General features: G+C 41.7%; 1 protein-coding gene and 1 long non-coding RNA gene across 3 annotated transcripts in view; one reads left to right on the plus strand and one right to left on the minus strand.

Annotated features, from left to right (window-relative positions):
- Positions 1 to 2,060: 2,060 nt before the first annotated feature.
- Positions 2,061 to 7,860, minus strand: LOC143832442 (uncharacterized). 2 transcript variants are annotated; one of them, XR_013229265.1, is made up of 3 exons: positions 7,772 to 7,860; positions 6,318 to 6,577; positions 2,061 to 2,496 (listed from the first exon to the last, which is right to left on the minus strand). It is a non-coding gene; the product is annotated as an uncharacterized LOC143832442 (long non-coding RNA). The 2 variants fall into 2 exon arrangements; XR_013229266.1 differs by having other exon boundaries at positions 7,706 to 7,860.
- Positions 7,861 to 7,965: 105 nt separating this feature from the next.
- PDLIM4 (PDZ and LIM domain 4) overlaps positions 7,966 to 14,871 on the plus strand; it is a 114,910-nt gene continuing 108,004 nt past the window's right edge. Inside the window, exon 1 of the mRNA XM_077326893.1 lies at positions 7,966 to 8,114. Within this exon, the coding sequence (XP_077183008.1) occupies positions 8,022 to 8,114 (93 nt within the window). The 5' untranslated portion in view covers positions 7,966 to 8,021. The remainder of the gene's footprint in view (positions 8,115 to 14,871) is intronic.

A 14,871-nucleotide genomic window follows, 5' to 3' on the forward strand; every position in this document is an offset into this window, starting at 1 on the left:
TGCCATTCCCGGTTCCTGGGGCGACCAGCGAGGAGATTTGCGTATCTGCTCAGGTCCGCCAGGTGCGGTTGCTCCTGACCCTCAGCATGGCTTAAGAGCCGGACAGAAGCCCAGATGTTATGGCACCATCTTCAGTCGTTCTCCTCTCAAAATGATTTTTATTTTGTTTGTTTGGAAAAAAGCCTCAATGCCATTCTGACAAAGGGATTTTAAAATAATGACAGCTATACAATGTTCCAGAAGCTCCCAGGACTGAATAAAGCCAAGGAGATCAAACAGTGACTATGTGAGAGGGAAAATTCCCCTTGCAGGAGGAAGGGTGTAGAGAGGTATCCATTATATACCCTTCTTCAATTATCACCTCCATATTGAATTGCATTGCCCTGTAATTGCCTTGCCTGGATGAAAAGTACAAATGGATGTCAGTTGCACCCAAACTGACCAAATTGTGCTATCTGTTCCCAAGCAGAAATGGAATTCTACATACCAGCCAAATGCCATGCTTCCAGGACCTGCCCTTGGAGTCACTCATTGGGGCCCTGCAGGGACTGACTAGCCAGTGTCTTTCTCTCCCCACTCAAACATAGCAATGCATATCCACAAGGCAATAAATTTTCTAAGAATGTTGCTAATTCCATCAGCCTTTTGTTCCCCTCTTACCTCTAAAACTCAGTTAAGCAAGCCCACCTAGTCAGTCTCCTATTCTACAATTTGGGGTCATCAAGAAACCAATTATGCCATTTGTTTCATTCAGGTAATGCAATTATTTGCATCTTTTCCTGGGAGATTAATCAAGAACCCACCCAGAGCAAACATAGTTATTGTGCATTTTTTGCAAGCAAATATTATCTTATTCCATATGCAGTTGTGCATGGTTGCACCAGGAAAATAGATTCATGATTTTGTTTGCTTGTACTTTTGCAGAATACTTTTTTTGTGCCCAGAAGACTTGGGATAGGGTGGACTACAAATTCAATAAATAAAATTAAACTATTACCTCAAAGAAGTGTTGCCTCATAGTCAACTATCATGATTTTCATTGTATGTGTAGAATATTTTTAAAGGTATTCTGTTATTTTCTATTGTGCTTTATTCTAGACAGTCTGTTGGAGTATACTCTACGTCACTGAGAGAGTTGCCTTTAAAACCTCACTAACAGAAGGCAGGATTGCTGCCAGTGGAAAAAATATGGCTTGAAAAAGCTGCAGAGACTGAAAATTTTATATGGTACCATACTCCAGAAAACCACAAAACATAATCACTTCTTTACAAAAGAACCCTGTATCTTTCCCTAGAAAAAGAAAAAAGTGGTTGGAACTGAAAAACACACAATGTTGATACAAAACATTGCTTTACTTGCTAGTCTGGCACATTAAAAGGAGATGTTTCCAGTCACTGAAACATTCACTGAGATAACCATCTAATAATAAAATGATTTGTAAAAATCCGTGCCCATTTCTCATCCAATGTTAGGATTTTTCAAGGAAACCTCCAACATGTGGTTTCCTAAACTAATTCAGAAGTTTCTTAATACCAAGGCTATAGAATATTTTGAATTTTTAGTTAAGGTTTCAGCAATTTCTGTACTAATGGAATGATACTAAAATAGTGTTATGAAAATGGAGTGGGGAGATAGACAGTTCTACCTTTTACACCTAAGTCTAAACAAGTACAAATGGTTTTTTTCTGTTTGAAACAAAAGCTCCTTAGTTTTTCCTTGCAAAGACTGTCCTGTCCTTTACTGAGTCTGTAGAGAAAGGGTGGGTAACAAATATAATAAATAATAATAATTCTATAAAATTAGGGATTTCCCAGTTAATAAATATATCAATAAATGTCCTTTATATAATGTTCAGTAGAGGATTATTCCATTAATTCTGATAATTACAGTAAATAACAGATCTACAGATCTCATTAAGTCAATGATTTTTTAAAAAAAACCATGGGTCACAATGCCCTCTCCTTTCTGGGGTTTGTGTGGGATAACCCAACCAATATATGACTTTGCTGTCTATATTGTCTTTCAGTTGCAAAGCAGACAATCTTTTTTTTTCATTTTATTGTTTTAATAATATTACAGAATTCACAGAAATTTCAGATGTTTACAGAAAAGGAAAAAAAGGTTTTACATATATTGTAAGACATCTGCTATAACACAGTGTTCAGGTAGACCCACTGACATTACCAATAATAATATTTTGGTTGGTATCAGAAGCTTGGCAAAGAAGAGGGATATCATTGTTCAAAGTCTGATTCTTATGTTAGTGGCCTTTCCGAATATACAAATCTTCAATTTGTTTCTCTTCTTGTTTTCACTTCAGCATTTGTTCGTTTTCCTTTGATGGAGGTCCAACTGGGATCACTTCTTTATCTGCTTGGGATTCTTGATGCAGCTTTGCAGAGACTCAGTAACCATTCTAGGTTTCTTTCTGGCTTAACTTGCCTTCTCCTTAGCTTAGAGATCATTGAAATGATAGAAGAGGGTGTCTGATATGTCTGGAAAGAAAAAGAGAAGGACAAACTAGAATCAATTTGTTAAAGGACTCATTTAAGGGAGAGAAGAGGAACGGGGAGGAGGGAGAAGGAAGAGAGGAAGGGACTGTCCAAGCGGCCAAGGCTTTTGCTATACCATGTAAAGTAAAACTATAAAGATCTCATTGTGGCTATTTTATTTATTTGTCCAGAAAAGGTCAAAGAGAAAAGGTCAAAGAGGAGGTGGAGTGGCTTGTCAGTCAAGGAGAGGGTTTGCCTGTCAAGAAATACTAAAAGAGGAGACTGATAGTCTAGTTGAAAGAATCTAGGTGAAGTTAAAGGAAGGAAAAACAACGAGGATAGTGGTTGGCATCTGCTACAGACTGCTTTACCAGGGTGCTGCCCTCCTTGAGCAGCTTGATAGAATATCCAGGCAAGAGGACCTTGTAATTATGGGTGATTTCAATTTCCCTGATGTGTGCTGAGAAACAAACTGTGCTTAATCATACAACTTTCTGACCTGCCTGGCTGACATTTATCAAATGGTGGAAGAACCTATGAGAGCTTTGGCCATACTCTACTTAATACTGACCAAGAGTTGGTGGATAGAGTGAAAGAGGAGGGCCCCCTGGAGGGGAGCAAACATGTCCTCCTATAATTCCTTTTGAGATGGGGGGTGGTGGCTAAGGAAGTTCATCATGTGAGTAGGGCAGACTTTAATAAACTCAGAGACATGATGAGAGTCATCCCATGGAAGAATGCTGGAAGAGAAAGGAGCAAATAAAGGGTAGAATCTCCTCAAACCATGTCTATTCCAGCAAGATGAAAACATGGTAAGGCATCCAGGAAGCCTATTTGGATGAACAGAGAACTTCAGGAGGAACGAAGGAAGAAAAAGGAGGCTGAGAGGGGACGTGATTTTTTTCCCCCAGTATTTGAAAAGTTCCTTTTGGCAGCAGAGGATAGGCTTTAAACTATGCAATGGCTTTAATGGCTGCAGTAATGGCTTTAACCTATGGGTAAAACAAAGCCACCGAGATAGCAGGATAAGAATTTTCACAATCATAGTTCAGCAGTGGAAACAGCTGCCTAAGGAGGTGGTGAGCTCCCCCTCACTTGGAATCTTCAAGCAGCAGCTGGACAGATACTTATCCTGGATGCTAGACTGATCCTGCACAGAGCAGGAGATTGGACTAGATAGCCTGTATGGCCCCTTCCAACTCTGTAATTCTATAAAATAGAACCCTGAGATAGTCAAGAAGCCACCAGTTCCTTTACTGTATCAAAGTCAGTGGACAAGTCTTGGCAGAGCAAAAAGACTTTCTCTGCAAAAAAAAAAGCCTCACAGCTGATATCCAGTTGTGCAACATGGGACAGTCCTATAACTAGGGACGTCAAAGATCAATTCGTTTTAAATAATTGTGCTGGGTGTGAACTAGCAGAGGGTTAATCGGAGTTAGGAAACTCAAATGTATTTGTACTTTGTATTCTTTTTACTGTTGTACACTGCCCTGAGACCAATTTTGGAGAGGGGCAGTTTAGAAATCCCAAAATAAAAATAATAGAGGCTGCTAAGTAGTGGTTGGACAGATACTTCTGATGGATGCTTTAGACTAATACTGCATTGAATAGGGTTTGTACTAGATGGCCTTGTATGCCCTCTTCAATTCTGCTTGTAAACTATGGGAAGCCAATAATTTCTAAGGCATAATTATAAGTCAGACAGTCTCTTCTTCCATTTCTGAGAAAACTGAGAGAAAACATATTTTTTGAGAAAATTTCAAAAAAAATTGGAGAATGTGTTACCCTAAAGGTAGCCCATAATGGAAGGGTGCCTCACACAGAGACACCTTCATGTACAGAAGCCCATGACTGGACTCTGAGCAGGTGGCACACACAAAACCAGCCTGGCAGAGACTGACTATGGAGTCAGTAGGGCCCCTTAAGAAATCCAGGAAGCCAGGCCAGGTCTCCATCTTGTTTGGGCTTCACTAGGGGGCTTTTCGCACACCTTCAAAATCGCACAATGGTTGCCAATTGAAAACGCTACTGATTTGCCATTATGCACAACGTCGTTGACAATCTGCCACACACCTGAAACCGATCCGCAAAAAGCGCTTCCTTGTAGCGCTTTCAGGGAAATCCCCAAAAGTGGATTCACCCTCCAGAAAGCGCTACACTCCTGCAACCAATCTGCAACACTAGCGGGAAAGTTCTGTGCATTACCATTGTTGTGGTTTCTACAAAGTCCCTCCCCCTGGCTCTCTCCTCTGATCTTCCGGTGAAGCGATCGCCATTTTTTTTCTCCGAGCGAGCGAAGTTCAACCCACCAGCAAGCCTGTTTAGAGGCTTCCCCGGCTTCAGTCCCTCCCCAGAGCTGTTTATTCACTAAGCACAAACAACAGACAAGCCCGTTTGCTGATGTATTTTCCCTTTATTTTTTACACTGTTTTCGGCCGAAAATCGGGCCCGTGAGGGGGGGGGATTTTTTTTTTCACTTGGGGGGAGCGTGGCAACGATGAAACGACAGCTCAAACACACCTGCCAGCTGATGGGTCTCTCCGTTGCAACGAATCAACACATATTCGTTGCAATGGGTGTGTGTGTTTTTTTTTTAAAAAAAACCTTTCTTAAAGGGAAAGGGGCTGTTTGGGAGCATGCTAACGGCTGCCCATTGGCTGCTTGATGGTCAGGGGCGGGACGAGCTTGGCAATAGCGCTTCCTGTCTAGCGATTTTTGCTGAGACCGGAAGCTTGTGGGAAACGATAGAAACGCAACTGGATTCCACTACAAAGTCAGGTATGCATAATGACGAATTGCACTATTTTAAATGGCGATTTTTCGTTCAGCAAACAATTTGCTACAAGGATCCCGGTGCGGAAAGCCCCTAGATTTTCCTTGCCTGGAAAAGCTAGGCCAGATTTCCATCTGGTTTGAGCTGGACTAGACCATTTCCTCCTTGCCCAACTGTCTGAGCTAAATGTGCACGTTATCTAAATCACCCCCCCCCCAGCCAAAGGCCATTAGACTATCTACAGGAAAGGAGTATCCCTTCCAGGTACTAACTGCAACTTCTTTTGTCTCTCTTGCCCAGTGTAATTTCTGCCTAGCAGTATCTCTTATCCCCAAATGTCTTTCCCCTGTCCTTCCTGATAAAACAAAGGCATGGCCATTAGTGACACATTACACCTAGCCAAGGCATTGTTCTACTTGATGAGATTACTCCACACCTCCCACTCTAGTGACCTCACAGTTCAAACCCACCTATCAGGTACTCATATTATCAGAGACCAATCAACAATCATGGACCTCCTAGTGGGCAGTCACTGGGGCTGGCCCGGGAATTTCAAATTGTGTGTGTGTGTGTGTGTGTGTTGTGGTCCATACCTGGCATCCTGTCCACCCCCTGATGTCGTGAACCCTGTGTCTTGGCTGCTTGGATCCAAGAAAGGTGCAGTATCTTGTCCCCCCTGTAGAACTTAGTGAACTTGTCCCCCTATAGAACTTTGTGTATGTATGTTTTTGCTTCTGTGTGTGTTTTGAGTGTATCTCAATATTTTCCCCAAATAAATCCCCTGAGTGTAAGCTTAATTCTCTTCTTCATTTAAGAAGGGTTTCTTCCAGGGAAAGATCCCAGTAAAAATTGGTAGCAAAAGATCCTGTGTTACCCCTGCCTCTTGCCATATTCATGATTCCCCAGCAATTTGGGTAACAAATGAACCACTCCACCAGTTTAGTTCATACAAAGTCCAGCCCCCCTCAGTTACTGTTTGCAAACTTGTATTTTATATTTTGTAAAGGCCTATGGCTATATACAAATAAATATCTATCTATCAGTGAGATACCAGGCTTGGATCCATCATTGTGGTGGTCAGTTCTGATGCCAAGAGCTAGATCTGCTTCTCTGAAGGATAGTAGAGATGTGTTGAAGATGAAGGCTGTTCAGAGCAGACACAAGTCACAAATCTCTTTCGCTGACTTAGTTCAAAGCTCTTAATGGGCTTTGCACAGGTAGATTTAAGCAGTCGTTAACAACTATAGGTAGATACCCGTCAGTGGATAGAGCAGTGCCAAATCCACAGATGGTGAATGATGCCGTTCAAATCTGAGAAAAAAAGCAGGTGGAAAAGAAGAACAATATTACAGCAGTGACAACACCTTGTGTGAATTGGATCAGATTATATCATATGGCATGTGTAATGGAGCCACAAGGGATGTTCCAAGGTGGTTTGCCATTTACTGGCTCCACTACTCTAGTGTTCCTTGGAGAAACTCTACCCAAATCCTTGGAAATCTCCCACCCAAATACTAGCCAGAGTTGGCTCTGCTTAACTTCTGGGATCTGATGAGAGCAGGTTTGCCTGGGCTATCCAGGCCAGGTTGGATCAAATATTAAAGGGTTGTAGAGGTATACACACTCTGTGAAAAAAAATGGGGAGTGCGCTGGAATCTGGGAACATTGTCCATTAACCAAGCATCATTGGAAATGAAAGTGGAAATGAAACTAAGGAGCTGTGAAAAAAGTAAGAAAAAAGTAAGAAAAAAGGGGTCTGATTGGCTGGTTTGGCAGGGAATTATGTGGCTGTGTGTGGATGCTGTGACACAGTTTACTAATGTAACAGGATTAACTTTTGCTTCTATATTCCTACTGTTATGATGGTCAGTTCTTAGTCTGATAAAGAGTGCTTGCACTCGAAAACTCATGCCTTGAATAAATCTTTGTTGGTCTTAAAGGTGCTACCGGACTCTGATTTTATTGTGCTACTTCAGACCAACACTGCTACTCATTTGAACCACACCCAAGTATGGGTCAGCTTGGTGTAGTGGTTAGGAGTGCGGGCTTCTAAACTGGTGAACCGGGCTTCATTCTGCACTCCCCCACATGCAGCCAGCTGGGTGACCTTGGGCTTGCCAGGGCACTGATAAAGCTGTTCTGACCGAGCAGTGATATCAGGACTCTCTCAGCCTCACCTACCTCACAGGGTGTCTGTTGTGGGTAGAGGAAAGGGAAGGTGATTGTAAGCTGCTTTGAGACTCCTTCGGGTAGAGAAAAGCGGCATATAAGAACCAACTCTTCTTCTTCAAGTGGTAAAGCCCTGATAGACTAGCAAAAAAAGTTCACCAGTGTACAACCAGGCCAAGTGATGTGCATGCCTGTGTGAGGGTGAGGATGGGGGTGGGGGTGGGGGTGGAACAGCAGGTAAACTGTGGATATATTTTTTTAAAGAATCACCAGAGTTGGGCTGGAGGAATCCTCCTTTACTTCATCTCTCAAGCGTTCCTAGGAATGCAGGCTCACCTTTGAGAAGCCTGGGAGCCACACGTTGGCCTCCGTCCCGCCCGCCCTGCGCGCGAAGGGCCCCGCCTCTCCCCTCCTCCTCCTCGTCCCTACGTGGGGGAAGCAGAGAGACGTCAGGCCGGTCCGGAGATTAGCAGCGGCTTTCAGCGGCTTCGAAACCAGCCCAGGCTGGGAGAGGCGGGTGGAGCGGACGCGGCTTTCCCTTTGGCCAGTGCATCGCCCGGCGCTCGCCGCCTCGCAGAGCCCCGCCATGACCCAGACTGTGGCTTTGAATGGCCCTTCGCCGTGGGGCTTCCGGCTGGTCGGAGGCAAGGATTTCAGCACCCCCTTGACGATTTCGAGGGTGAGTCAGGGAAAGGGGGGGGTCAGGGTCGAGTCGGGGGGAAACTCGGGGAGATAGACGCCTGAGGAGACAGACGCGTTGGGTCCTACTTGCGCCGGCTGGGCAGAGCTTTAAGCTGTTCGCGTCTTGCGGGGGGATGGTTACTAAGCAGCCCCTAGGCGCCCTTTTCTGTCTCGGGGGTGGGGTGCCTTTTGTTTCTCTTCGGCCGCACAACTACTGCAGCCTTCCGAGGCAGCCTCCGGAGCCCCTTGAGATCTCGGGCTCTCCGGTAAAAACCGAGGGCAGACCCTACTGCAAACCGCTCAGGAGCGGGAAGTCTCTGCAGAGGCACTTGTTGCGCGTCAGGCTCAGCTCCGTTGCCGCCCGCTGCAGACTCGTAAAGGAGGGCTTGCCTGGGAAAGCGTCGGCAGAAACTGCCTGTGCTCCTAGCCTTAAAAGACAAGGACTTTGCGGAGGGGAAAGGCAAGAGACTGCCTGTCCGGCTGCTTTGGTTTCCAGTGAGTTTCAGAGACTGGAGGGTGTCTCCTTTTTTGGATGCTGCAATGGAAGGAAAACGAAAAAAAAAAAAAATCCCCCCCTGTTCGCGGGGATCGGCGTGAGCTAAGAAAAGCTGAGCAGCTACTTAGCCTGGAAAGAAGGCTCTTTAAAAACAGGAGACAGAGCTGCTGAGTGAGGAAGAAAGCTGGGGTTATAGTTTAACAGGCCTCTGACTGTTTCTCCTAACCAGCCCACTGGGTCCCATGGAGGCTTTACTAGGAAAGGCAAGTGGAATGTTGCACAAAACGGACTGTGTGGCAGATGAGCCTGACCACCTATGGTGCATTACAACTAATGTTTGGACATGACAGAAATCTTCAGCCTTTAGAGGTCCATGTATCTTGTGTACCGTCATCCTTCCCTCCCGGGTCTCAACATTGGGTCACTTCTCCATGGAGACAAAGGGGCTTTCCGCACCGGGATCCTTGTAGCAAATTGTTTGCTGAACAAAAAATCGCCATTTAAAATAGTGTAATTTGTCATTATGCATACCTGCCTTTGTAGTGGAATCCAGTTGCGTTTCTATCGTATCAACTCAACTGTTACGTTGCAAACACGTTGCAAATTCTCCTGAAAGCCATAACATTATACCTGGGTTTACTTTCATGTCTGACAGGCAGGCCCTTGGCATGTTCATTTGGAAACAAGTCTATGTAACTTCTGAATAAATGTGGTTAAGACTGAGCTGTTGAAAGGTTACATCTGCAGTTCTAAGTGCATCAACTAGTGGATGTTGCAATGAACTCAGTGGGACGTGGATCTTAAAACGTGCTTATTAAAGTGCCTCCTGTTTCTGACACTTTATTTCCAGAAGGTGGTGGTGGAAATTTTAATGGTGGAGGTAGTGATTCACCCATATTTTCACCACACCTATATGCCAGATACATATCCCAGCTACCGTGAAACGCAAACAGAGAACCTATGGTCTTTTTGGTAACCATTTCTACTGTGTTCCAGGTACCTAGCACAGGGTCTCTTGGTGATATTATTACAAGCTGATCCTGAGTTACTACCACAATGCATGTCTTTAAAATTGTGGTTTTTAAGTACTTGTTCTGAAGCATTCCAGTATAATTGATACCAAAAAAGTTGCTTTGTGTGGGTATGAAATGCCTGGATTTTCTTGCAATGGAAATTGACTTTTCGTTTTCATTTTTTTATAATGAAAACCAGCAGTTCCTCAAATATTGAAAGAGGTATTCATATGTTTAGTTTTTTAAAAAATGAATGTACCTTAGGACCATCATGAATAAGGAAGCTGCTTCTAGGAGTCTGGCAGCTGGCAGTATGCTCTTCTGTCAGAGAATTTCTGAAATGCTTACTTCAAAAGATGTAGTTTCCTGTTACACAGAGAGCAGATATTTAGAATATATGGAACATCTGTGTATTTTTTCATTCTATAAAGCTACACATCAAATCAAAACACTGCAAATATTGTAAGGGATATCCATACAGATTGTGAAAGTAGTTTCTTGTGTGTTGATTCAGGCAGCTGTGCTCGTCTTAAACAGCAAAATAAAGTTTGAATCCAGTGGCATCTTTAAGACCAACAATATTTTATTCTGGGTATAAGTTTTTGTGTGCATGCACCAATGTTTTATTCTGAGTATAAGCTTTCGTGTGTCATCTATCTGACAAAATGTCCATGTACATGAAAACTCACACCTAGAAGGTGCCTCTGGACATAACCTTTGTTCTAGTTTCTTGTGTGTCATTTTTGTGTCAATTCCCCCTCTGCACAACTTACATTGTTTCTCCTATAGCATGCTTTTGATACACACCATTCATATACCATTTCCATACACATACAACATTTGCATAGTCAGTTGGCTAGCCTACATTTCAATAGTGCCACCTTTTCTGCTGAACCCATCCACCAACAGCATATAGACCATCTGTTCATAAGGTTTTTTTCTGCCAGCAGTTTTTAAAACTTTGTTGGTACATCTGTAGTTGGTACATTCATAAACATTTCATAATCCATAGGCAGCTGAGTAGCGGAGCTCTTAGAAGTTTCAAACAGAGACCACAGTCTGAGTTTACCTCAGTTTTTAATGTTTAGTGAATCTTGTGTGGTTATTTTGTAAAACCACTATTATTCTGCAAATCTATATATCTTTTTTTAAAACATTTGCCTCAGGATGCAAGACTTTGAACATCCTGAAAGCATCTAATAAGAACCTGCCAGCTTCTCTGTCTCAAGCTATATGCAATTTTTTGTGGGCTTAAACCAGTATGGTAAAATTAATTTTACCAACCTGAATGCTTCAGAATGCAAAGTTAAGTTTCTTTAAAAAGTGATGGGAAAAGGAATTTCAAAAGACATATTAAGATTTTTTTATCAGCATGAGAAAGGAAAACAGTACATTAATCTCACATGATATGAAAACAATTGACTATTCACTTTGAAACACGAAGAATGGCATGTGATAAGCTGGGCACCAGTCTTACCAAATGGGCTAGACCTTTTCTGTATAAAAAGTTTCTGTTATAAAATTCATTTTAGGGAATGAAAATGGGACAGAATTGGTCATGTTGTATGCTAGGCTTGTTATGAACAATTCCAACAGTAATTAAGGGGCAGTATTTTTATTTTGCTTTAGATCTTTTGGAACAACTTCATCTTAGATGATGACCATTCTCCTATTTAATAAAAATAGTACTTTGATTCTTCAGAAACAACAACAAAAACTTTTAAGCTAGATTGTTGCATATACTTCAAGTGATGAGTCTGCAAACTCTGGATCCAGACCCAAATGTGAACCAAATGTACACGTATGTGTCATTGAGTTGCAGCCGACTTATGGTAATCTAATAGAGGTTTCAAGGCAAGAGATGTTCAAAAATGGCTTGCCATTGCCTTCTTGTGCATAGGAACCCTGGACTTTCTTGGTGGTCTCCCATCCAGGTACTAACCAGGGTTGAATGTGCTTAGCTTCTAAATCAGACAAGACCAGGCTAGCCAGGGCCTGAACTAAATGTGGTTCTTAAAAAAAAAAAAAGGTGGAATGTTAACAAAATTTGAGTCCAGTGGCACCTTTAAGACCAACAAAGTTTTATTCTAGGTGTGAGCTTTCCTGTGCATAGTCTGAGGAGGTGTGCATGCACACAAAGGTTCACGCCTAGAATAAAACTTTGTAGGTCTTAAAGGTGCCATTAGACTCAAATTTTGTTCTGCTTCAGACAGACCAACAATGCTATGCACCAGAATCTACCTTATTGGAGGCATCAGTAGGAGTAACCGCCATATGAAGAGATTGGCAGGCAAAGATTTTTTTAAGACTGAAGGGCTGTTCTAGAGATTCCTTAGAATAGTAATGCTTGTAGATGGCCACTGTTATAATTACCATCAACAAAAAGAGCCTCATTAACTTCCATTCCTGGCATGAGACCTGCCCTTCAGGGCAGGCTCACAACTTACTCATTCTTCCATTGGCAGCTGTTTAAAGGTTTAAACCACCTGCCATCCACAAACCCCACCAGGCAGGGGATGCTCATTTTCCTGGAATGCAGGTGCCATATTTGAGAATGATGCTCAGAAGAGCCCCAAGTGGCATGTTGACCCACAGAGCCATGAGTAATTATCACTTTCATAGAAAGGGGAATGATAGGACTGAACTCTAAACAAGTAATCCAAGTGTGAACCATGTGTAGATTTTTTGCCAGTACACTACAACAAATGCACATGGTGATTCTGTTATTTATTTCACAATCCTGGGTGTGCCACTTTCTGATAAAGAAACAATGTTTGGGTGCAGAAACGTTATTAATCATTAATCAATGCATCAGTTATTATTAATGTTAAACTGTATAATTTCAGATATGCAAATAGGTTTTCTTACTCTGGTGTTTTGAATAGTCTTGTTTCTTTAATTATAAAAGGTGGCTGATCCTTTGTCTTTAAGTTCTACCTCTTATGTTATGTCTTACAGACATGAGAATGTTCAGTATTCAATTCAGTGATCTTATTGCAATCCTTAACATCTCCCTTATTGCCTTCATTATTTTTATATCTATATCTATAAAGGATAGACATTCAAATGGTTAACTTGTTTTGTTTGCATCACCTTTGTATTTGGAATAGGCATGCATAATGGCCCATAAAGCTGTCACAAATACTGCAAGGAGAAACAGCTGTTAAAAGGTGTTTTCCCATGTGTAGCCACAAAATCTGTTTCTCTGTAACTATACAGTCTGGAGAAATTTACTGTAGTAAATGGGAATCACATGTTGAAATGTTTAAGTAAATTATAAGGACAAGCAAAATTTGTGACTATTCAAAAGTTATTATATTTATAACATATAACTTCAATGTATTTGTCTACCAACCTGTGAGCATTCTTATTCTGAGTAGGTTTTTCTTAAATCCCATCATTTTATAGGGAGCATGTCAATAATGCAGAAATTTAGGAGTAACCGGTAAAAAAACACATGACAAGGAACTGATGAGGAGTAAGTAAAGTGATACAGACATCTGTTAAAGAAGGCCATAATAGATATGCCCAGAGGGAAAGCAGTTGGTCTCTAAGCAGCAGCATATTGTGTTTATTTTAGAAAGTCTGCTTGCCACCCTTCATCTTGATGACGTTTCTGTTAGGTATTTAATAATGTCTTAGGGTTTATTTTGTAGCTGTCATGTAGTGAAGGTTAAACAGTTGGTTTGAATCATAAAATCTTTATTTTGTTCATGGATACTTCGAAATGGTCGCTCTTTAAATTATCCTCGGTGTCAGAGGTTTCAGACAGTTACAGCTTTCAAGGTAATATGTTTAAGCAAGAGTGGTATGGAAGAAAGAATTTACCATAATTAGTGCTTAGATTTTAGTTTCTGTAGGCTTACTAGACAGTACCAAAGTGCTGTATATATGATTATCTCTGTGTAGTTACTTATTGATATTATGAGGGTACCAGTAGTTGTAGTAATAGTGTTGGCTGAAGCTGTCAAATCACAATTGCAGTTGTAAAACTACAGTGATAATGTTTAGATAAACATGATTGCTTGTACTTTTGAGTAATAACCCAAGAGAATTATTATAGTTATCAAAACTGATCTGATTATCCAATAAAAGGGGGAAAGTTTTTAGGACACAAATCTCATGGATTTGGGAAAGCACAGCCTCATAATGCCTTACAAACATACACATCAATACATTCTAGTTTGAAGATATACATTAAAATCAGTGATGGGAATTATTGAGGATAGAAAGCTGTGGAAAATTCCTCAAAGGTGAGCTATGAACATTGATATTGCATGGAAAATTTCAGAATCAACTATGCAACATAAACCAAGCCATTGCTACATATTTGCTTAGCAATGTTAACAGAGAAAATCTGCATGTGCTGTTAGGACTTCTATTCACAACTAGTAAATCTAAGGCCAGAGATTGCTTTGTTACTTACACAGCTGTCAGCTGATATTCCTTAGCATTCCCTGTGACATTAAAAATAGGAAGTGGAAGCATTACATGGTAAGAGGGTTTTGTGTGCGTTTTAAAGGTGTCCTGTAGAAACCACAGCATCACATTCTCAAATACTGTGCTTTATTGCTTAAGTTGGGTTTTACTTCTTTAGTCTTGAACACGTGTGCCCATTATGGAGTCCTACACACTAGAAATTTGGGTGACCTTGAACAATATTTGAGCAATTTATCTAGGACTTTCTTATTTTAAAAAAGGAGAGAAAGTGCCATTTTGCCAGTTAGAGGATATGAGCAATACATTAGTGCTGTGCTACTAACTCTGCAGTTTACAAAGGGCTACACTAACAATCACCATTCATCAAAAGAGCCACATGACAGTACACCCCCCCGAATGTATACATAACATAACTTTTAAATGAGCCAATATCTCTACACCAGCCCATGTGCATCTAGAGGGAAAGGACTTGCAAGTCCAGCTTCATGACACAACTCAGTATGCTTCATTATGTTAAAGGCTGCTCAGGTACTGGGATGAGAACATGGAAGCTGCAGAGAAAGCTGGGGGGGGTTATTGGAGGGTGTGCTCCCTTTCATCTCTGGCACTAAGCCCAGAGTTCGGGGATACTTGTGCCTTACCCATCCACCAGTCCCTCCAGTCAGTGAATGCAGTTTCAAGGTGGGAATCAAATACCAATCACAAGCTGCCTTAGCTTGGATTTGTTATAGACAGCTCATTTCTCAGCTTACACTGTCTCAGTGGTTGTGCAGAAAAATTACTGCACTATCCTTTAAGACGGTCGT

Source organism: Paroedura picta, chromosome 3 (assembly GCF_049243985.1).
Source record: "Paroedura picta isolate Pp20150507F chromosome 3, Ppicta_v3.0, whole genome shotgun sequence".
Taxonomy (NCBI): Eukaryota; Metazoa; Chordata; class Lepidosauria; order Squamata; family Gekkonidae; genus Paroedura; species Paroedura picta.